This window comes from Petaurus breviceps, unplaced genomic scaffold (assembly GCF_028583685.1).
Source record: "Petaurus breviceps papuanus isolate PSGF00001 unplaced genomic scaffold, PetGlider_PUasm1.0 185, whole genome shotgun sequence".
Lineage (NCBI taxonomy): Eukaryota > Metazoa > Chordata > Mammalia > Diprotodontia > Petauridae > Petaurus > Petaurus breviceps.
The window spans coordinates 38,524,323-38,545,387 of NW_027185797.1; the positions used below are offsets into that span (position 1 = coordinate 38,524,323).

The 21,065-nt window shown below is 51.2% G+C and overlaps 2 protein-coding genes across 2 annotated transcripts in view; both read right to left on the minus strand.

Annotated features, from left to right (window-relative positions):
• The window catches only part of LOC138161883 (serine/threonine-protein phosphatase 2A 65 kDa regulatory subunit A alpha isoform), a 454,863-nt gene that overhangs the window by 247,136 nt on the left and 186,662 nt on the right, over window positions 1-21,065 (minus strand). The window lies entirely within an intron of this gene.
• LOC138161527 (testis-expressed protein 101-like) lies at window positions 817-8,454 on the minus strand. The gene is made up of 5 exons (XM_069088274.1): window positions 8,388-8,454; window positions 8,151-8,291; window positions 3,278-3,460; window positions 1,318-1,449; window positions 817-1,025 (listed from the first exon to the last, which is right to left on the minus strand). The coding sequence occupies exons 1-5, from the start codon at window positions 8,452-8,454 to the stop codon at window positions 817-819; spliced, it is 732 nt and encodes a 243-aa protein (XP_068944375.1).

Consider the following 21,065-nt stretch of genomic DNA (forward strand, 5'->3'; position numbering starts at 1 on the left):
AGAGAGAGAGAGAGAGAGAGAGAGAGAGAGAGAGAGAGAATATCTCACCAAAAAGCTAGGTGAAAGATAGAAAGCTGAACAGTTTATAGTTAAAAATACAGGTGTTAAGGAATGTGTGTGTTTGCATTATTGTTAAGGTTGGGATGGGATTAGTGCCAGTGAATTATTATATTATTTTTTGACAAAATAAATAATTTAACAAATGATAAAACATCATCAAACTGAACAACAATACTCTTAAATGTAAATGGACTGAATTCCTCTATCAAAGGAAAAAATGATCACCCAGTGGATGACCAATCACAACTCAATGCCATGTTGCCTACTGGAGAGACAATTAGCACAATGACACATACACATTTAAGATGACAGGAGGATTAAAATGTACTATGTTTCAGCTGAATCTAGAGAATCTGGAATTGCAGGGATGAGATTGGACAAAATTGAATTCAAATTTGAAAGCATTAAGTGAGCTAAAGGCATGTCATGCTCAAAGGTACCACTAACAATTCGATCTTCTCCATATCACTTGTCTCCATAACTAACAGCAAAATAAGTCACTTCTGTGACCTTAGTGATGGCTGGACAACCACTTTTCTGTGGTCCTGGGGTGGGTTCCTGGACTTCATGCATGCAGGAGAACCTCCTTGCTCAGAATTGTGATGAAGTACAGTCTTGAGATTTCCTTGGCCATAAGCAGAGAGCCTGGGCAGGAAGGAGGAGGCAAAGGGCAGGAGGGAGAAGGCAGAAGCAGACTTTATTGGGGGCATCTGACACAAGCCAGGTCCTTCCTGCTCTCCCCCCCCCCCCTCCAGGCTACAGTATTAGCAGGGAGCCCAGACCCAGAGCCCACACAAAGGCAGGGAGGACACAGCTGCCACGATCCATCCTAAAGTCCTCCAATGAGCTGCTCCTGTCACACATCTCTGTCAATTCAAGGGGTCCTATCATGTGAGTTTTGTTGAGCACTCGGCAGTTGATCTCACCCATGCAGCCCTCTAGGTCCACAGGGGTCCAGATGCCTCCTGGGTGTGGGAGGGAGAGAAAAGGTGCTCAGCAGAGGATCTCAGGTCTCCAGGCATCAACCATCGGTGGGGCCTCTAAAGTCCAGTGACCTAGCTTCCCACAGACATCTTATCCCTCAGCCGTTGGGGATCCCTGGTCTTCTCAATCATCTGTATCTCTAGTCCCTCAATGACCCAAGCAACCATCTCAGCCATCTCCCTCTGGAGACTTCAGGCGTTTGTCCTCTCAGCCCTACAGACATCCCCGTTACCTGTTTCCCAGCCCCAGGGACCCAAGCATTTCCCCTCTTACCTCCCTTGATCATGATGGTCCCGCTGTAACAGGAGAGGGTGAGCTTGGGGCAGTGCATGAGGGGTGAGCTGGGGACGCAGGACCCCAGAGAGATACATGTGGGGCACATGAGGCCTTCTTGGTGGGGACTGACTAGAAGGGGAGGAGAAGGGCTGTCAGAGACTCCTGTCAGTGCTATACCTTTACCACAACGTCTCTTACTGCCCTGTTCAAATCTGGGCCCAGGTCATGCCTATAAACAAAGCATTTTTCTTATCTACTGTCTGCTTTGGGGTATAATTGGAGACCTGCAGATACTATTCCAGAAGAGTTTACATTGACCCAAAGCTAGAATAACTCTGAAAACAGAATCAGAAGCTCAGAATCCAATGGAGAATGTTCAAGTTTTGCCTGTCTTTAGAAAAGAGGCGCTTTGGTATAATATACAGGGACCCCAAACTTTTAAATGGGGGGGAGAGTATAAAAGGTGAGCACTCAGGCCTTGCCCCTTACAACCTAGATGCCATTTTCATATGCCTAAAGCCTGGCTCAAACTATGGAGCTACAAGGGACCATGGAGTCCACTGATGTCAAAGCTCTTTCTTACAGATAAGGAAACTGAGGCCCCAAGGTCACACATCTGGTCACAAACTCAAGCCCAGATCCACTGGCTCCAAATCTAAGGAACAGTCACACCCCCAGGGGGTTCTTCCCATCTGTCCCCTGCTCAGAAATACCTGTGTGCTCCTCTGGAGTCAGAGGATTTGGCTCAAATTAGTCAGCTTGGTCTTGAGGTCTTGATATTTCCTTCCATATTGACCCAGCCTCAACTTTCCTTCAAGGTCACATATAATCTAGCTGTTACCCATTCAACCTTGTCTAGGCCATGACAGTGGGCAGCTGGGTGGCACACTGGATAGAGCACTGGGCTTAGAGTCAGGAGGACCTGAGTCAAATCCAGCCTCAGATGCTTACTAGCCATGCCTCAGTTCCCTCATCTGTAAAATGAGCTGGAGAATGAAATGGCAAACCACTCTGATATCTTTGCCAAGAAAACCCTAGACAGGGTCACAAAGATTTGGACTTGTCTGAAATGACTGAACAACAACAAAGTCATCGCAGGATTTGGAGACCAGCAAGTCTAAACTCTGTTTATAAAAGGAACCCAGGCCCTCACTGGGCCTAGCTGGGGACTACATCTGCCTGCTCTTTCCCTATCTCTGACTCCACCTGGGGGCCACTCTGGATGGAGTTTTAGAGCAATTCCAGCTTTTCTGACAATTTGAGAGGGCTCTAATCTATCCTCAGAGCATCCTTCTCTGGTCAGACCCACCTTCAGGGGGTGGGCTGGGCTTTGTCCCAAGGCAGGAAAGGCGGGGTGGAAGGATGCCACTTGGCCATTGTCCCATGTGCAAAGGGTCTTTGGCCTACCTTGGTGAGCCCCAGGGGCCCAGCTGGTGCCAGGCTGGCCAGCTGGCAGAGATCCTGGGGCCAGAGGCAACACCACCGAGCTCATGGGACTGTTGTGTGACAACAGCACATGGGCTTTGTGACTGTTCAGGCCTCCATAAACATGCATTCTTCCCTCATCCCAGAATAGGAGAACTGTCCCAGAATGCAAAGGGACATGAAATGCCTCCTCTGTTCACTGCAGGCCCTGTGCTAGGTACCTGAGAACGGGGACATCAGAGCTGGACAAGGTTCTAGTCCACCTGTCTCACTGAAGGTGCCACAAAGGGAAGGGCCTTAATAAGCGCGTGTGTTCATACCAGGGCACGTTGAAAGTTTGCAGATAATTTAACATAATCTCATCTGGTCCTCACCAGAACTCTGTGAGACAATGCTGTGATTACCTCGACTTTACAGATGAGCAATACTGAGGCCCACATATCTAGGATGAGTCAGGGGTCCTCCTCTCAGGGCGTCCCTCCCACCCCCATCCCCCAAGGCCATGGAGAGAGGGGAAGCTGCTCATCCTCACCTGCCCCTCTCGGGGGCTCCGTCAGTGGTGTTGGGTCTGTGTAATTGTTACAGTGGTCGGTGGAGCAGAAGTGCGTGTAGGAAGTAGCTGACACTCCAGGGGGCTGTGTGTACTTGACGACCGTGGGCTCCTGCACACTGCCCAGGAAGCAGCCCTTGGTGGCGATGATAATGCCCTGCAGTTCTAGAAAGACAGAGTTCCATATGGAGGGAAGTCTGTTCTAGGCCTGTGTTTGGTAACAAGGAGCCCTGAGAGTTTTGAATCCTGCTCTGGCCTTTACATGTTCAATGATGTAGGCCCGGGGGGAGGAAGGTGTCTCCTGTGTGCCCTCCCTTCTCTCAGGCTCTTTCATTCTAGGCTTCTTCCTCCCCTGTGTCTGGGGGGGGGGGTGCATAGCAGAAACATCAGCCCTTCTGGCCTCCTCACCCCTGGGCCGCCCCTGCTCCCTCAGGCAGCTTCTACTTCATGCCCATCCAGAGCCTTGGTGTGGTCTCCCATCATCACCAGGTCTATCCTTCCTAGAGTTTAGGGTACTGCTTCCCGTCTTCTCTAGCGCAGCCTGGCCAATGACAATCGAACCCCAGGCTTTTGGTCCCCCCACCTCCATCTCCTCCAATCTAGAGCCACTCTCCGAGGCAGCCCCACCATCTGCAGATGGGCTCTGCTCCCAAGACCCTTCCTGACCTCCAACCCTTGGATTTTGCCAGTTAAATGAAGCGGCTGGTCTAAACCAGGGGTAGGGAACCTTCGGCGTCGAGGCCACTTGTGGCTTTCTAGGTCTTCAGGTGCAGCTGAAGTTTTACAGAACAAAGCCTTTTATTAGGGGGATTTGTTCAGTGAAGTTTGGATTTGGTCAAAGGGCTGCACTTGAGGACCTAGAGAGTCCCATGAGGCCTCGAGGCCACAGGTTCCCCATCCGTGGTCTAGATGATCTCCAGGGTTCCAGCTCTAATCTGTAATTTTATCCTTCCTCCTGTCCTTCTGCCTCTCCCTGATCTTCATCCTCCTGTGTCTCTGGTTCCTTGATCCCTCCCTGTTGCCCTAATCCATTATCCCCATGCCATCCGCCTTCCTCTCTTTTCACAGTTCAGACAGAGGCAGTTTAGGGGGCACAGTGGAGACAGCACCTGGTCTGGAGTCAGGAAAACTTGAGTTCAAATCTTGCCTTGGACACTTACTAGCAGGATGACCCCGGGCAAGTCACTTAACCTTTGTTTGCTGCAATTCCTTATATGTAAAATGGGGATAACAGCAGCATCTTCCTACCAGGGTTGCTGAGAGGTTCAAATGAGATACTACTTATTAAATGCTTAGCACACAGACTCTTCATGAACGCTTACATTCTTCCTCCTTTCCTTCTGCTTTAGCTAACTACAAGCCCCGCTTCTTACTTCTAGTTTTTCTTCCCTGTCATCCACCTTTTCTGTTCCTGCTCCCAAACTGTGGAACACAAAAGGCTAGAGGAAGTCATCAAACTGCATGGGCCGACTCCACTATAAAAGCGGGTGGCTGCTGGGCAGCTAGGTGGTGCGGTGAATAGAGCACCAGCCCTGGAGTCAGGAGGACCTGAGTTCAAATGTGGCCACTTAACACTCACTAGCCGTGTGACCTTGGGCAAGTCACTGAACCCTAATTGCTCTGCCTTCCCCCCTTCAAAAAGAAAAAAGGAAGAAAAGTGGGTAGCTGGCCCTAGGCAGGCCCTCAGCCTGCACAGCACTCGGCACTCCTCTCTCAGTGGTCTCTGCCTGACTTCATCCTGCTCCTCACAGCACTTGCTCCATCCCCACCCCCCCTTCAGCACATCTCCTCATCCATTCTCTGCCCCTCTGCTCCAGCCTCAGAGGATGACATAGCCTTCCCCTGCTCTCCTGCTGGTCTTTCTGATCCCATGCTTCCCATCTGCCTCAGGACCTCGTTCCATTCCTCATTCCCTAGTTCATGGCTTCAATGTCTTCTCTCCTCGCCTCTTTCCTGCTGCTTCAAACATATCTAGGTTTCCTCAATCCTAAAACAAAACAAAACAAAACAAAAACCCTGCCTTGACCCTGCCATCCTCTTAAGCTCCCATCCTATCTCTTCCCTTTCACTGCGAGAGTCTTACAAAGAGGCAAACTGACACATTGTTGGTGGAGCTGTGAACTGATGTCACTATTCTGTTGTTGGTTTCTTTTGTTTTTTGCTTTTTGGAGGGGGGAAGGCAGGGCCATTGGGGTTCAGTGACCTGCCCAAGGTCACACAGCTAGTGAGTGTTAAGTGGCCGCATTTGAACTCAGGTCCTCCTGACTCCAGGGCCAGTTCTCTATTCACTTGGCCACCTGGCCACCCCTTGATGTTACTATTCTGGAAAGCAATTTGGAATTGTACCAAGAAGATGATGAACTGCCCTGATATCCTTTGGTCTGGAGAGCTCAGGGTTGGGAATGTACCCCGAGGGGAGGAAAGGTCTCCTAGGCACCAAACGATTTACAAGATGCATATTTTGCTGCAGCAAAGAGCTGGAAACACTGTTGTTTTCCCTCAGCTGGGGAGGGGCTGAACAAGCCATGGTACAGGAACCCAGTAGGATATCAGAGCACTGGCAGAGAGGCTGCTCCCTGGCACAGCTGGCCATTGGGGGGCACCCCCCCAGACTGTCAGGCTCAGGCTGGGGGAGGGGCTGCTTAGTCTGGCTGATGCTCCTCTTCAAAAAAACCAAATTCTTTAGTATAAGGGATGGCTTTCTAGGCAGAGGACGTGATATATTAGGAGTTGAAGGTGGGGTAAAAACATGAGATTAATAACTTTTCTTTTAAAGAAAGCAGCTTCAGCTCTGGATGCTTCCACACACTGCCCTCCCCCCAGCCCCTGCTTATGAACCCACCCCTCAATTGAGCCTCGTCCTTGGCAGTGGCCCAGGGCCTCTTCCCCCTAAGCCTGACAGCCAATTCTCAGTTCTCATCACTCTGCCCTAGAAATGCCCCTGCCCTCCCTGCCGGGGTCTCTTCTCATGGTTCTCCACTCCTTTTCCGGCTCCTTTGCTGAATCATCACTGTCTCCCTTCAAAACTTAGGTATCCATAGGGCGGCTAGGTGGAACAGTGAACAGAGCACCGGCCCTGGAGTCAGGGGGACCTGAGTTCAAATTTGGCCTCAGACACTTAACACTTACTAGCCCTGTGATCTTGGGCAAGTCACTTTTACCCTAATTGGCCTCCAAAAAGCAAAAACTAAAACAAACAAACAAAAAAAAACTCAGGTGTCTCAGGCCTCCTTCTCATCTCCCTCCTCTTATACCCGCTCTCACTCTCGACAGGTCCGAGCACAGAAAACTCCCAAACCCACACAGCCAGCCTTAATCTCCCCCAGCATCTGGACACCACCAGTGGCCAGCCATCAACAATTCAAACATTCCAAAACCGGCTTCATCATTCCCTCTTTTACATCTTCAATAATGTTTGTCCTCTTCTGATCTGTTCCATTGCCTAAAACAGACCCCGGCTGCCCCTGACTTTGGCCTTGCCATCCCCTTAAACTATCATGCTTTATCTCTGACCTGAATCCTGTTTCTATGCTTTCAGGGATAAAGTCCTAGAAAGATTCATCTAAAGCTCACTAATGCATTGTTGGTGGAGCCGTGAATTGATGCAACTATTTTGGAAAGCAATGTGGAATTATATTAAAATGTAATGAGGCAAAGGGCCACAAAACTGGCCCTTCCTTCCTTCCAACTCCCCTGTTTCTGCTGAGGTTCTACCATGGTCCCAGGCCCCCAGGTGTACAGTCCTGGGGCCTCCCAGACACTTCCCCTTCCTCAGCACATAGTCCATCATCAGATTTTTTTTTTTCTTTTTGGAGGTGGGAAGGCAGGGCAATTGGGGTTAAGTGACTTTCCCAAGGTCACATGGCTAGTATGTCATCAGTAAGTCTTGTTGCTTCTTCCTTCACCACAGGTCTCCCATCCACCTTTTTCTCCCTCCTCCCAAGTTCAGTCTCTCATTAGTGATCACCTAGACAGTTATAATAACCTCCCAACAGGTCCCTGCCTCCAGCTTCCTTCAGGCACCTGCCAAAAGATTGAGCTTCATAGTACACAAGTCTACCCTATCCCTCCCTGCCCCCAAACCTTCAAGGGCTCCCTCTTGGTCTTAAGACAACAGGATCTCCTTTCCTCAGCCGGGCATTGCAGGTTCCCCCCAGTCTGGCTCTTTGCCTTTCCCTGCTGACTTCACATCCCTAACTCCTCACCCACTCTCTGCCCATCAGAATGGCTGGTTGTTGCTGCCCTCTAACCAGGCCTCTCCCACCTCAGACAGAGAAGCTGACTTTTTGTACCCAAGTGCAATACTTCACATTGATCACCGCAGGATCCATCCTCCGCTCGGTGTCCAGAGGTCCCAGCCCTCCTGGGTATCTGGACTCTGATCCAGTGTGGCTCACCTCTCGGCTGGGGGACACTGGTCCCTCTGCCCAGAAGGCTCAGTGTTCTCTCCCTCGTCACACTTTCCTAGGGCACCTCCCTTGGGCCACACCTTGGTCTCCCTTCCTGGCACTACCCATTTCTGTTTAGGGCCAGACCCCCTGTAAAATGTAAGCTCTGTGAGGGCAGGCACACATGTGCTAGGGCCTAGGAGCGCTGTGCACAGTGCAGGCTACTGACAAAAGTCTGTGGGGTTTGAAAGAGGAGCAGATGTCAAATCAGATCTCCTGCCCAAAGGGAGGTGGGCAGGCTCCAGGGGGAGGGAACCGTCTTTCCGGTTCAGAGCAAGACCAGGAGGCCTGAGACGCGGCCCACTGCCCCTTCCAGCTCCAGATGTGAGTGCTGGGAGGGGCCAGACCCTGGAGCGAGCCCAGAACCGTCAGCCTTGAGGGAAGGCTGGGGCTGCGCCTCCTGTTACCTGTCTCAAAGATCAGAATCGTGTCCTGACATATGCCCTCCTCCTCACATTCTTCCTTCCATAATTCTGTCCAGTTGGCCAGGAATTTCGTGGGGCTTTCTCCAATCCGTATCAGCACACCCCGGTTGCAGGTGAGGGCTCCTGGGGAGGAGGTAGCCAGGTGAGCCTCCAGCCTTGCCCCAAGGGGCCAAGATGCCGCTGGGCCCCAGCCTGGGGCTGCTCGGTCCACACACCCACCTGCGAGGACAAGGGCAGCTGCTAGGAAAAGGAGGCGCAGGGGAAGCCTGGCATGCCGGGGTGCCATGGCCCTGGGTCCCAGGGCCAGGAAGCAGGATAGGGGGGCCACTGCTCGGTCTGGTGATCCAGCCAGTGATGGGGGGTCAGGAAGGGGAGGAGCAGAGATGCTGAGGGGAGAAAAGGTGGGAAAGATGCTCCTTGTCTGACGTGATGCCAGTTCAAAGACCCGGGCTCCTCCCCCACCTCAGGGCCCTGGGGTCATCCCCTCCCCCACAGGACCCAGGCGCCCCTCCCCCGCAAGACCCAGGCGCCCCTCCCCGCCTTCGGAGCCCTGGAATCACCCCTCCCCCACAGGACCCAGGCGCCCCTCCCCGCCTTCGGGGCCCTGGAATCACCCCCTCCCCCACAGGACCCAGGCGCCCCTCTGCCCCTGTCAGTCCCCTCCCACAACCCCAGGGGTCCCAATGGCACCCGGGCCTCAGGACTCTAGCTACACTCCTGGGGCGGGGCCTCTGTTGGACTCGCCTCCCCTCGGCAGGAGACCTGCTCAGGCTATTGGAGGAGCCGCTCTAGGCCCCACCCCCGACTAACTGAAGCTCGGCCCAGTCGCCTCCTCTCTCCCCTTCCCGCCTGATCCCGGATTTACGGCTGGGGGCGGGACCAGCCTCCTTCTGATACGAGAAAGGCGACGCCCCATTGGTGGACTGGCGGCCCTTCTCTATTGGTCCAATTTGGGGGGGGGGGGTCTCCAGAGATTCGATTGTCCATTGGTCAGCTGAGGGAAGGGGCGTGAAGAGCAGAGAAGAGGGCTCCTCCACGGCCATGTGGCTGAAGATTCGTGAAGCGGGGTTGGTTACACGTGGTGTTGGAGGCACTTTCCTGGCCTGACGCCCCCTGTTCTCAGGGCCCTCCCAGCCCTGACATCCCCTGTTCTAAGGCCCCTCCCAGCCCTGACATTCCCTCTTCTAAGGCCCCTCCCAGCTCTGACATTCCCTGTTCTAAGGGCCCTCCCAACTCTGACATGGGTTTTCAAAGACCCTCCTGACCCTGAATTCTAAGCACTGAGGAGTAAAGTGCTTTACCCAAGGTCACAGTGCAGCCGGCCAAGGGCAAAACCCAGTCTAGAACTGACCCAGGGCTCTTTCATCACACCAGGCTAGTTCTTAGCAAGGTGAGAGTGTGTGAGGAAGTATGAGTCAATGCAAAGAGGCTTATGAGAAATAGCTTGTATTTTGTGAACTTTGGGGCTGAACTTGGAGGGATGATTCTGAAGTTTTAGGTAATGAGAACTCCACTTACCTCTCAAATTAAAGGGCAAGGAAAATAAGGTGCCCACAAAAAAGATCTTTGGCCTCATGAACAGAAGCATTTTCCAGAATGAGGGGCTGAGATCATTTCTGCTGCACCCCTGCATATGCGGTCACTTCTGGGGCATTGTGTTCAGTCCAGTGGGGGCCACTCTGTAGCAAGGGTTTAGGCAAAGTGAAGCACACCCGTTGTCTCTGTGAGCAGGATGAGCAAAGGATCAGAGATCGTGTCTTACCGGGAGTTGGGAGGATGCCTGGGGCAGACCTAGCGGGTCCAGGATGGCCCTCTTCAAACATTTGAAGTTCATTGCATCACCCTGAAGGTTACCAGTCAATCATTCAGTGTGTAGGAAATAACTATGTGGGGAAAAAAATGGATAGTTTTGTAATAAAAATAAAGTTCATGGGCGGTTAGGTGGAGCAGTGAGTAAAATGCCAGCCCCAGAGTCAGGAGGACCAGAGTGCAGTTCTAGCCTCAGACATTTAACACCCACACACAAAAAAATTAGCCGTGTAACCTTGGGCAAGTTACTTAACCCCAATTGCCCTCCAAAAAGGCAAAAAATAAAAAATAAAATAAAAATTAAAAAAAAATTTATTTCAGGGACAGAGAGTTGAGGAGAGAGGCCCCCTAATCAACTCAGTCATTTTCCAGATGAAGAAACTGAAGTCAAAGGAAGCCAATTTGATTTGTGTAATGTAGGGGAGTTGAGCTATGATCAAATTTTAAGATTTGCTCAACAATTTACATATATTCCCTCATTTTGGTAAATTTCAGAGCCAATATTAAGACCCACAGTAAGAGTGATTTCTAGTGACTTATGGGACTTAACTGGGGGAAATAGCCTAGCAGGAACCTGAAGAAAGTAGGGGATGTATAAAAGGCACTGGAGTCAGTTTTGAAGTCAGAAGACTAGAGTTCAAATCTCATCTTTATTTATTTCATGGACTTGTGATGTTATTTTTGGTTAATTAACACTTTATAACCTTGGGAAAGTCACTTAGCCTACATGGGCCTTATTTTCCTTATCTGTAAAGTGAGAGGGTTGGTTCAGAGCTTCTTAAACTGTGAGTTTATGGGGTTGCAACACATAGTTTGAGAAGCACTGAAGGGCATGTAAGTGGAAAAAGTTTAAGCCTTGAAGATGACTTCTGAGGTCCATTTCAGCTTTTCATCTATGTTTCCATGTTTGTATATTTTCCAGGGTTTTCAAGTTTTTTTTCCTTTGAACATCAACAAATAATCAATTCTGGTCAGCCAGGAGTGAAGAGATTTCTGAGAAGAGAGAGCTCTTGGTAGGGCTAGGGTAGGTCAGTATTCAAAAGCTGGGCAATGAGCTACATTCAGGTTTTATTTGCTTCTACAACAAGTGTACTCCTTACCTACATCAGCTGCCACACCAAGTCCTTCTGACGCCAAATCAAGTGCTCTTTCCAATAACCAGAATCATGGTGGTCAAGACAGGCCCTGAAAACTTGATTTAAGGGTCAAATGGATCATTAAGTTCAGGCAGCAGCCAGTAAGGCTTAGGAGAAATATGCCATACATTCTGCCACTATCTCCTCCTTCACATAAAGAACTTGCCCTTCTCATTGCTAAGACTGGGATAGCAAATTCCACCTCCTTTTCATCCCCACTCTATCACTTACCTTCAATTTTTCACTGTCAGTGGCTACTTTCCTATTGCCTACAAACATACCCTGGTCTTCCTCACCCTTAAAAAAACCTTCATTTGATCTATCTAGATCTCTCTTCCCTTTTGTTGGCTAAACACCTTGACAAGGCCATCGACATTTAGTACTTCCATTACCTCTCCTCTCACTCTCTTCTCTCTTTACTCTCACTCTCACTCACTTCACTTCACTTCTCTACAGCCTGGGTTCTGACATCATGATTCAACTGAAACTACTCCCTCCAAAGTTACCAGTGCTCTCTTCAATGCCAAATCCAATGGCCTTTTTTTGATTCTTCATTCTTCTTGACTTCTCTGCAGCTGTTGACACTGTTGATCCATTCATTTTTCTTGATCCTGCCTTTTCTCTAGATATTAGTGAATTACTCTATCCTAGTTCTGCTTCTGTCTGTCAGTTCCTTCTCAGCCTCCTTTACTGAATCTTCGTCCAGGTTGCTAATGACAGGCATCCCATAGGGCTGTGTCCTGGGCCCTCTTCTTTTCTAACTATATACTTATCCACTTGGTGATCTCATGGATTCAATAATCGTTTCTTTTGATGATTCTCAGACCTACTTATCCAATCCTAATTTCTCCCCTAACCTCCACAATTCCAACTCCCTATTAGACATCTCAAACTGAATTTCAACATACCCAAAACAGAATCCATTATCATTCCCTCCCCCTCCCAAAACTCTTCTTTCTTCCTAATTTCCCTTTTACCATCAAGGGTACCACCATCTTCTTAATCAGCTAGGCTTGAAACCTAGGTGTTTTCCTTAACTCTTCTCTCTCTCTCATACCCACTCCTCCATTGAATCTGCTACCAAGGCCTGTCAATTCTACCTTCATAACATCTCTCCTCTGACACTGCTATATACAGGATAAATTGAAAATGATGGGGTGCTTGTGCTTGGACACCAATTTCAAGATTACATTTTTCCTTAGCCTCAAAACACTATCCCTGTTTTATTTTTTTTTCTTTTTGGAGGGCAATTGGGGTCAAGTGACTTGCCCAAAGTCACACTGCTAGTAAGTGTGTTGTGTCTGAGGCTGGATTTGAATTCAGGTCCTCTGGGCTGGTGCTCTATTCACTGCACCATCTAGCTGCCCCGACAGTTTTCTTTCCAGCTGAAGGACACCATGCCTAGCAATTACTCATGAGTGGGCTCCAGTAAGACAAACTATCTTTCTTCCTTACAAGAACAAGCTGACCTTTGAAGAAATTCCCTTGTAAAAACAGGACTATCTTGTAACCACAGAATTATCATGTATTGATTCCCACAGTTAGTGTATATAATCCATATAACCTGTCAACTCTCAAAGCTATCTTACTATAGACATGACAGACCAAAAATACATCCCTTAGGAGTCCTTTCCTCCAGTTTCCAATAGTGAATGATGCCTGTTACTAAGGTTCTGTGTTATCACCTAATTAGCATATCTGCCAGATAATCCACTCCTTTTCCTATAGAAGCTTTAGCATCATTCCTGTTAAGTTGCAAGTTCCTTAGGGAGCTCTGTCCACCATATTGGCGTCACAATAAGCCTTTGCCACCTTAACTTAAACAATACTTGAGTCTGTGAATTCATTCCAGATGGTCCTCTCCAGTACATCAGGCCTTGGGGGACTTGTGAGGGGCCTTAGAACAGGCAAGGGCAGGCCAGGAAAGTGCCTTGAACATGCCCCTTGCCCCCATTCACGAATCTCAGTAGAAGTCAATAGAAGGAAGGCACTAGATCTTGTTTGTTCATGGCTGTGAGCTTATCTCCCCCATTAGATGGGGAGCTCCTTGGGATCAGGGACTGTCTGCCTTTTTTTGATCTCCAGCCCCTTGTCCATTCCTGGCACACAGTAGGCACTTAACAAATACTTATTGATTGATTGATGTACTATCAATGTCATGCAACTTCTTTGTGATCCCTCAAAGAATCTGTAATTTCATCAGGGTGGCAGCTAGCAGCTTCCCAGGGCTTAGTAGAAAGCTCTTCACAGATCACTGTAGCCACCAAGCCATACACCTGGGGGACAGCCCTTTGCAGATGAGCCCCTCTGCATTTAGCAAGGCTGGAGACAGGTCCATAGTGGGTTGACTGGCCCATGCCAAATGCATTTCCAGAGCTTGGGCTACCCCATAAAGAGACATTGGGAAAAGACTTTAGGGGCTTTGTACATAGTCTGTCACTCATGCTCATTAGGGACTTTGGGCTTATATCTGTGTGCATATTTCATGGAACATAAGAATGTTCCATAAGAACATTCCATAAGAATGGCTGGAAGGAAGGGATTTTGGAGGCCATCTTTTTTAACCCTTTCATTTTTATGGATGAGGAAACCAAAGATCAGGGAGTTTAGGGGAGTTGGCCAAGACCACACAGGTCTTCTGACTTCAAACATAGCTATTTCCCCTTTACCACAACACCTGTGACCTACCTTAGATGACTCATCACAATGTCACATGTATTATCACATGAGACAGACAAAAGATCCCCTTTGGGAACCCCCAAATTAGCTCCATTCTAGGTATTCAGGTCAGCTCATTTGATAGCACCCAAGACTTTAAATAGCACTGTTTCAGGACTATAATGTATAGAGAAGGGTCTTAGAGCCCAGCACTCTTAACTAACGTACTTTGAAAATGGTTTCTGGTGGGTGGCTGCCTAATCTATGTCTTTCTTTACTCTCCTCCCCATTCTCAAATGATTCAGGTGCAGTTGCTGTTGGCAGAGGCCCAGTAGGCTTCCACCATTGTGCCTGTCCCTCGAGTTTCAGGCATTAGTTTGTCTTTGAAGGCGCTGTCCTGGTTTCTTCAGGAAAGGTCCCCTATTCTTGGATTGGGAGTCCCTCTTGCTTGCCCAGGAACAGGCATTTCAGGAAGACTCATGACTGTCACTTCTTCCTTTCCTGGCCCCCTGAGAATCCCTGCTTGGTGCCTCTGGCCCACAGTCATCTGGTAATATGGAGTGTTTCCCTACTCCCGCCATGTCTACTACTGCAATCCCCAATTTGGAAGTCTTTCTGAACTGAATTTGCTTGGCATAAATGCCTTTAGTTTGAGGAGAATGCCCTCTATTAGCTACAAACACATTGTTAAGTTTGTAGGAGAGACTCCAAGCATGATTGGAGCTCGTATTTAAGGAGCAGCCCTGTGTATTGGCACAAGTAGGGGGGATGTCCTACAGGCAGAATATGAGTTGGGCTTCCCAGATTGGTGTAAGATAAAATGGGAAAGGACCTTGGAAATCATCTAGTTCAACCTTAGCTTAACAGATGAGAAGATGGAGGCTATAGGTATGAAACTGTCAAGCTAGGATTTGAACCCAGGTCCTCTGACCCCAAGTTTAGAGTTTTTTTTCCCCAAAAATGCACTAGGCAGGTTGAGAAAAACAGGGTAAGGCAATGGGAGTCAATAGTCAAACACCTTGGGTATGTCTATCTGGGAGAAGTGTGAAAGAGAATATGGGGGACTTCTAATATTTGAAGGCACTTTGTTTGGAAGAGAAATTAGAATTTATTTAGTCTGGCCTCAGAGGGGAGAAGTAGGAGCCATGGATGAATATTTCTAAGAATCATGCAAGAGCAAACTTCCCAATAATTAATGCAATTCAAAAAGGGAATGAGATACCTTGACACAGTGGGTTCTCCTTTATGGAGGTCTCAAGCAAAGATTGGATGAGCCCTTGTTGAGTGTGTTCAGAGAATCCCTGTTTAGGTACAAAGTGGGCTGGGTGGTCTCTGAGGTCCCTTCTAAATCTGAGACTTAGTGATTGTTGTGATTGGGAGAGGTGAGAGGGCCCTTAGAGAGCATCCAGATTAATCTCTTCACCTTGTGGTTCAGAGAAACAGACTCGTTCCTGGGAAGGAACTTGCCTAAAATGCCAGTGGGTAATGGCAGACCTTGGACTGAGACAAATAGGCCTCGACTCCAGGACCCATGAGGGGGTTCTTGTTTCCTGTTGATCATAGCTTGTATGCTGGAAGATTCACTGAACACTTTACTCATGATCTTGGAGTAGAGCCTAGTGAGTGAGCCTCCCTTAGTGCTGAAGAAACTAGTGTCCAGAGAAGTTTGTGACCTCTTCAGGGTCACTAAGGCAACAGGGGATGGAAGTGGCCTCCAGCTTTCCTAGTTCTTTCTAATACACTATCTGGTAGGAGGAGGTAATGAGGCTGGGTGGGTGAGGTTAGATCACAGAAGGTTATGATTATGGTAGGAGGATGTGAAACCCTCTTCTTGTGAAATAGGAAATGGAAAACTGACCAGCACTCTGGGTTGCTAGTTCAGAGGGCCTTCCATTTCCTCTTTCAGTATGGAGAATGATTTTGGACAAATCTTTGAATTGTACGGCAAATTAGAGTCACACCTAGGAGTTGATAAATGGATGTATATGGTCTTCAAGATACAAGTCTAAGAGGAAGGAGTGAAACCTTCAAGCAGGAGAAACAGCCTCCCTAGTCCTGCCCAGTTGTGCTAGAGATGTTCCTACAGGGACTGGGGCAGAGTTGAAGTGAAGTTAACAGTTGTCCTCTTCAAGAATTTATGGAATTTTTGGGAAAAACACCAAATTCTGTTTTCTCCAGTTTCCCTCCCCTCTATCATACACTCTAATGTACCATTTTTTTTTTTGCCTAAATATTTCCCATACAATAAATTTTGTCTCCAACAAAGGAGCTGAGAGTTAGAAATCAGCACCAATTTAAATTAGGGCAGAGAGCCCAAGCCCCGAGCCCCAGGAGTTTTCCCAAGTGGGGCCTCTGAGCTGGTGGGATTGTACTGCTAACTTTCTCACTGATATGAACTCCATAAAACAGCAGCACCCTCACAATAACCGAGGGTCATGCTATTGCCCCATGATAAAAAGTGAGTAATTGTAACAGGGTCTAATTGATTATCCAGGGGAAAAAAAAGAGGGGTATTGAGGTTAGGGTTGTAGCAGAAAGGATCCTGTCCCAAAGCACTCCTGCCTTCCCTCTGGGAGGAGGGAGGCATAGCCTGAGAAGGATTTAATTTTGCCTCATTGCAAGGAGGAAGGAGGGAAAGGATTGAGGCCTGGAGAGCCAGCTGTACACTACCCAGCGACACCAAATAGTGTTCTACTTGTTAGACCTGAATAGGGTTTTTTTTTTCCCTTAAGAAGTCCTAGAGAACATTCTTCTTGGGATCTAGATTGTGGATCTCTCTCTCTGTATGTGGGGTGGTGTGGTGGAGAATAAGAGAATGGAAGGGGGACCAGGTAACAAACTGGACCCTGGGAGCTACTGGCCTTGAGAATCAAGGACAGGGATAGGGCAGATCATTGAGAACAGGGCCCAGCAGGTTCAGGGGCTGTGGTCAGTGGTGGAAAGGCCCTTACAAGAGAGACTGTCTTTGCTGGAGAGGCCTTAGAACAGGTGTCAAGCGTGAGGCCCCAAATACTCCAAAACCAGATTATAATATAATTAGAAAATATTTTACAAAATCAATAAAATACAATAAAGTAACATTACATTATAAAACTAAGTCAATATGCAGCCTTCAGAGATCCTCCTGTGCTTCCTGTTTGACCCAGCAACACAAGGACATCTGTATTTCACATGGATCGGAGGGGAAGGACCCATGTGAACAAAAAATATTTTATGCTTTTTGTTGTAGCAAAATCCAGAAACTAAGGCAGGCACCAGCCACCTGGGGGATAGTTAAGTAAATTATGGCATACAAATACTAAGGGATATCATTACACGCAGAGAAATACTGAAATGTATGGTTTCAGAGAAGCCTGGGAAGACTTTTATGAACGAAGACAGTGTAGTTAAGCAGGACCAGAACAATTTATATAGTATTATTATAAAGAAAAACATGTTTCAAAAACTAATTTTTATTTTAAACTTAACAGCAACCAAAGAGAATGAACATTTACATGTACATAATAGAGAGACTACTCAAAGCTGCAGGGCCTGAACATGGACAACTTGTTTTTTCTTTTAAGTCTGTACTAAAACCTGAGCTTGTCTCTTAAGTCAAGAATGGGCCTGGGAATGCACCACATGTGTCATTCAAGGACCAGCTGGCCTAAGTTTGGAGGTCTTTGCCCAAGTTGTCCAAATCAATCCCCAGAGCAGGGGTTTGATTTGTGATTGTAGTAACTAAATCATACCTATCAGCATGGAACAAGTTGTAGGGATTATGGGACTGACAAGGTGGAAATCATCTAAGGAATGTATACAGGACTGAAGTTAGCTGCAAGGAGCTGGATTACAGGTGGCCTCGCATATGCCAGGAAGATGTGCCACCACCATCCCACCAGAAGTCAAGGGCTGGAAACCTGACTGAAATAACTGACAATGGTTATGGCCGAGTTGGTGGAGAACGTATGCACACAAGGATACTACACACAGCTCTTGGAGCTGGGAAGCTTAGGAAACAGTGGAGCAGAGGCCTGGAAGGAAAGGTCCCTGAGGCTAGGTGCAAGAATCCTGCCCCCTGGGTCTGGGGAAAGGAGGTGGGAGGCACCGGGAGTCGGCAGGTATCACCCCTCCCACAGCCCTGGGGGCACAAAGACTCAGGCGAGGCAGAGGAAGCAGCTCACAGGTTCCTTCTGTCCCCCCAGGAGGCCCTCAGGCCCGGGTGGGCTGGGAAGGCCCAGGGCCTTTGGGAAGGTGAGGCTAGGATCTGAGCAAGGTAGGAGCCCGGGACAGAAGAGGTGGAGACGGCAGGCGTAAGGGGAAGGGCCCGGGAGAGACACGGGGGGGTCAGAGACCCAGGTCCCAGGGGCTCAGCGCCCACAGGGCCAGCAGCGCGGCCGGCCTCCAGAGCCGGGCCAGCCTGGGCTCTGGCCCGGCCCCCCGGCCTCGCAAGGTCCTGATCCGCATCTCGGCCTCTTCCTCGCAGGCCTCCCTCAGGGCGATGGGCCCCGGCGTCCAGAAGCCGTCCAGCAGGCTGCAGTTGGTCCAGGAGCCGCAGCCCCAGATGGCCAGCGGCAGGGAGATGTCACCTGCCGGAGAGGAGGGGCAGGCCTTCAGACGGCGGCGCAGCGAGCTGAGCCCCCACCCCGGCCCGGCCCGGCCCGGCTCACCGCTCACGAGCAGGACGACGCCTCGGTAGCAGCGGCTCAGCGGGGGGCAGGGCGCCAGGGGCGAGTCCTCCGGGCAGGAGCTCGGGGCGGCACAGGTGGGACAGCGGAGCGGGCCGAGAGGGGCGGCGCTGCGGGGCGGGGCGGGGCCGGCTGGGGGCGGGAGGGGGCCGTCAGGGGGCTGGGCCGCCCCTCCGCGTGCCCATCCCCGCCAGCAGGACCCCGGCCTGGGCCGCCCCCGCCCCCGCCAACCCCGGGTTACCCGACAGGTTCCAGAGCGCGGCCGCAGGCCCGTTGCACAGGTCCGTGGAGCACACGTGGTTGTAGAGGGTGAGGCTCACTTCGGGGGGCTGCCGGTACTGGGACACCCCGGTGGTCTGCGGCCCCGGCGGGGTGCAGCCCTTACTGCGGAAGGAGGCGAGCACGGGGCCTGGGGGGGGGGGGGGCGGGGCGGCGGGGCTGCTGGCCCTGGGGGATGGGCAGGGGAGGGCGGGGCTGCTGGGAGAGGGGCCCTGGGGGATGGGCAGGGGAGGGCGGGGGGACGGGGCTGCTGGGGGATGGGCAGGGGGAGGGGGCTGGCCCTGGGCCCGGGTCCCGCTGGGGCGGCCTCACCCGTGCGCACGAGCAGCAGCGTCTGGTGGCACACCTCCCCCTCCTTGCACTTCTGCATAGCCGAGGCCGCGTCGGGGCCAGGGCCCACCTGCGTCAGCGGGGCCTGGTGGCAGCGCAGCGCGGCCACGCCTGCGGGGAGGAGGCCTGGTCAGCGCGGCCAGGCCCCAGTTATAAGGTTTCCCCCACACCCTCCACCCCTGGCCGGCTCGGCTCACGCACGGCTGAGGCAGAGCCACAGGTGGAAGAGCGCGGCCGGTAGACACAGCCTCCTGGCCATGGCCTCTGCAGCAGCTCGAAGCACGCTGCCGGAGGGGGCGGAACCCGTCTCGGCCTTGGCACCGAGGGCGACGTCCCATTGGACGTCTCTACAAAGGCGGGAAGAAGTGACCTCAGCCTTAGGTGGAACCACGGGAGGGCGCGAAATGCGGCTCACCTTGAGTTCTTATTGGTCAAAACTGGCAGACACCCGCTAAGCGAGCTCGAAGCGCTATTGGAGGAAAGGAAGGGGCGGGGCCTCTAGGATGGAAGCACCGCCTCTCCACTTTCCTCCTCCCACTCCATTGGCTCACTTCTTCCTCTGCCCTTCACCCCATTCGCTGAGGCCTCTGGGTTAGGCTGAAGCTGGGGCCAGGCAGCCTGTGGAGAGAAAAGGAAGGGATGGGAGGTGGGGGCTAAAGCGCAGGAGGGAACCATTGGTGAGGATTACGGGGGTGGGGTATGTGGGGGCTCTGAGCCCTCAACAGGTTAGGAAGCGCTTTATCATCGCTTTTTATCCTGACGACGACCTTGGGAAGCGAGTTCTAATGTTATGCGCATTTTACAGACGAGGTAACAAAGAGACTTGTCCAGGGTCAAACTAGGATAGATATGTCTGCTGTAGTAGCGGAGTTCAAACTTCCCGCCTCCAATCCCGCCCTCTGTGGCGCGCGTGGCGCCACCTGGGGGTCCTGCCGAGGCCTGGAAGGTACCACTACGAGGCTGGGCGGGCGGCGCGCCTTCTGGACGGAGCCGAGGAGTGGGAACCTGGCCTTAGGGTTCGCACTTTACTCTCCGGCTTCTAGCAAGGATCAAAGTGTTTAGCGCAGTGCCTGCACACAGTAGGTGCTAGATAAGTGCTTCTTCCCTTCCCTTCTCTTTCCCCTGGTGTGGAAGAAGGCACTTTCCTTGGGCTGTGGAGGGAGCGGGTAGCAAGCAGGACGGAACCATTGGGCGAGGCCACGGGGAGCGTATGAGGAGGAAGGGAAGGACGGAATCATTGGGCAGGGGCTTTTCGGGAGAGACTCTAGTTCGTAAATGAAGGAACCACTGCTGGGGGATGAGTGGGTATGGGAGCATAGAGCGCGGGACGGAACCATTGCACAGGACTGTGGGGGTGTCTGGTGGACCTGAGTAGGAAGGGAAGACACCACTGCTGGGGGTGGGGGGCATGTGTGTGGGGGCATAGAGCGCGGGACGGCACCGTTGGGCAGGGCCATGGAGGGTGTCTGGTGGATGTGGGTAGGCACCGCTGCTTGGTTGGGATGAACCACTTGCGGGGAAGGAGGGTGTTGACTTTGGAAGCCCGGGGTGGGAAGGGGAGTTTGCAAAAACAAGCCGTCCAGCTGGGCATTGTGGGCACCCCGCTGCCTGCGGCCCAGGATGGGAAACTTGGTGCTGGAGAGGGAGACCTAGAGCAGAGGGGGAGACCAAGACGGGTTGGGAAGAGAGAGAGAGGAAGGGGGGTTGGAGAGACAGAGGGAGAGAAACAGAGACACAAAGAGGGAGACAGAGACTCTGAACAGGAAGAGAGACGGAGACAGTGAGCCAGAGACACAGAAAGAGAAAAAGTCCTGGTACCCACGGCCCAGGCCCCGCCCCAGCCCCGCCCAATCACCGCCCAGGGCCCGCCCAGCCCCAGCCACCCCACCCACGGCCCAGGCCCCGCCCCAGCCCCGCCCAATCACCGCCCAGGGCCCGCCCAGCCCCAGCCACCCCACCCACGGCCCAGGCCCCGCCCCAGCCCCGCCCAATCACCGCCCAGGGCCCGCCCAGCCCCA

What these genes read in the sequence shown, in the direction of transcription:
- LOC138161527 (XM_069088274.1), bottom strand. Translation starts at nt 8,454, where the DNA reads ATGGCACCCCGGCATGCCAGGCTTCCCCTGCGCCTCCTTTTCCTAGCA. An exon ending in AGCTGCCCTTGTCCTCGCAG is followed by an intron (nt 8,292 to 8,387) that starts GTGGGTGTGTGG and finishes CCTCCTCCCCAG; the next exon opens with GAGCCCTCACCTGCAACCGG. An exon ending in GGAGCCCCCGAGAGGGGCAG is followed by an intron (nt 1,450 to 3,277) that starts GTGAGGATGAGC and finishes CTCCCCTTCTAG; the next exon opens with TCAGTCCCCACCAAGAAGGC.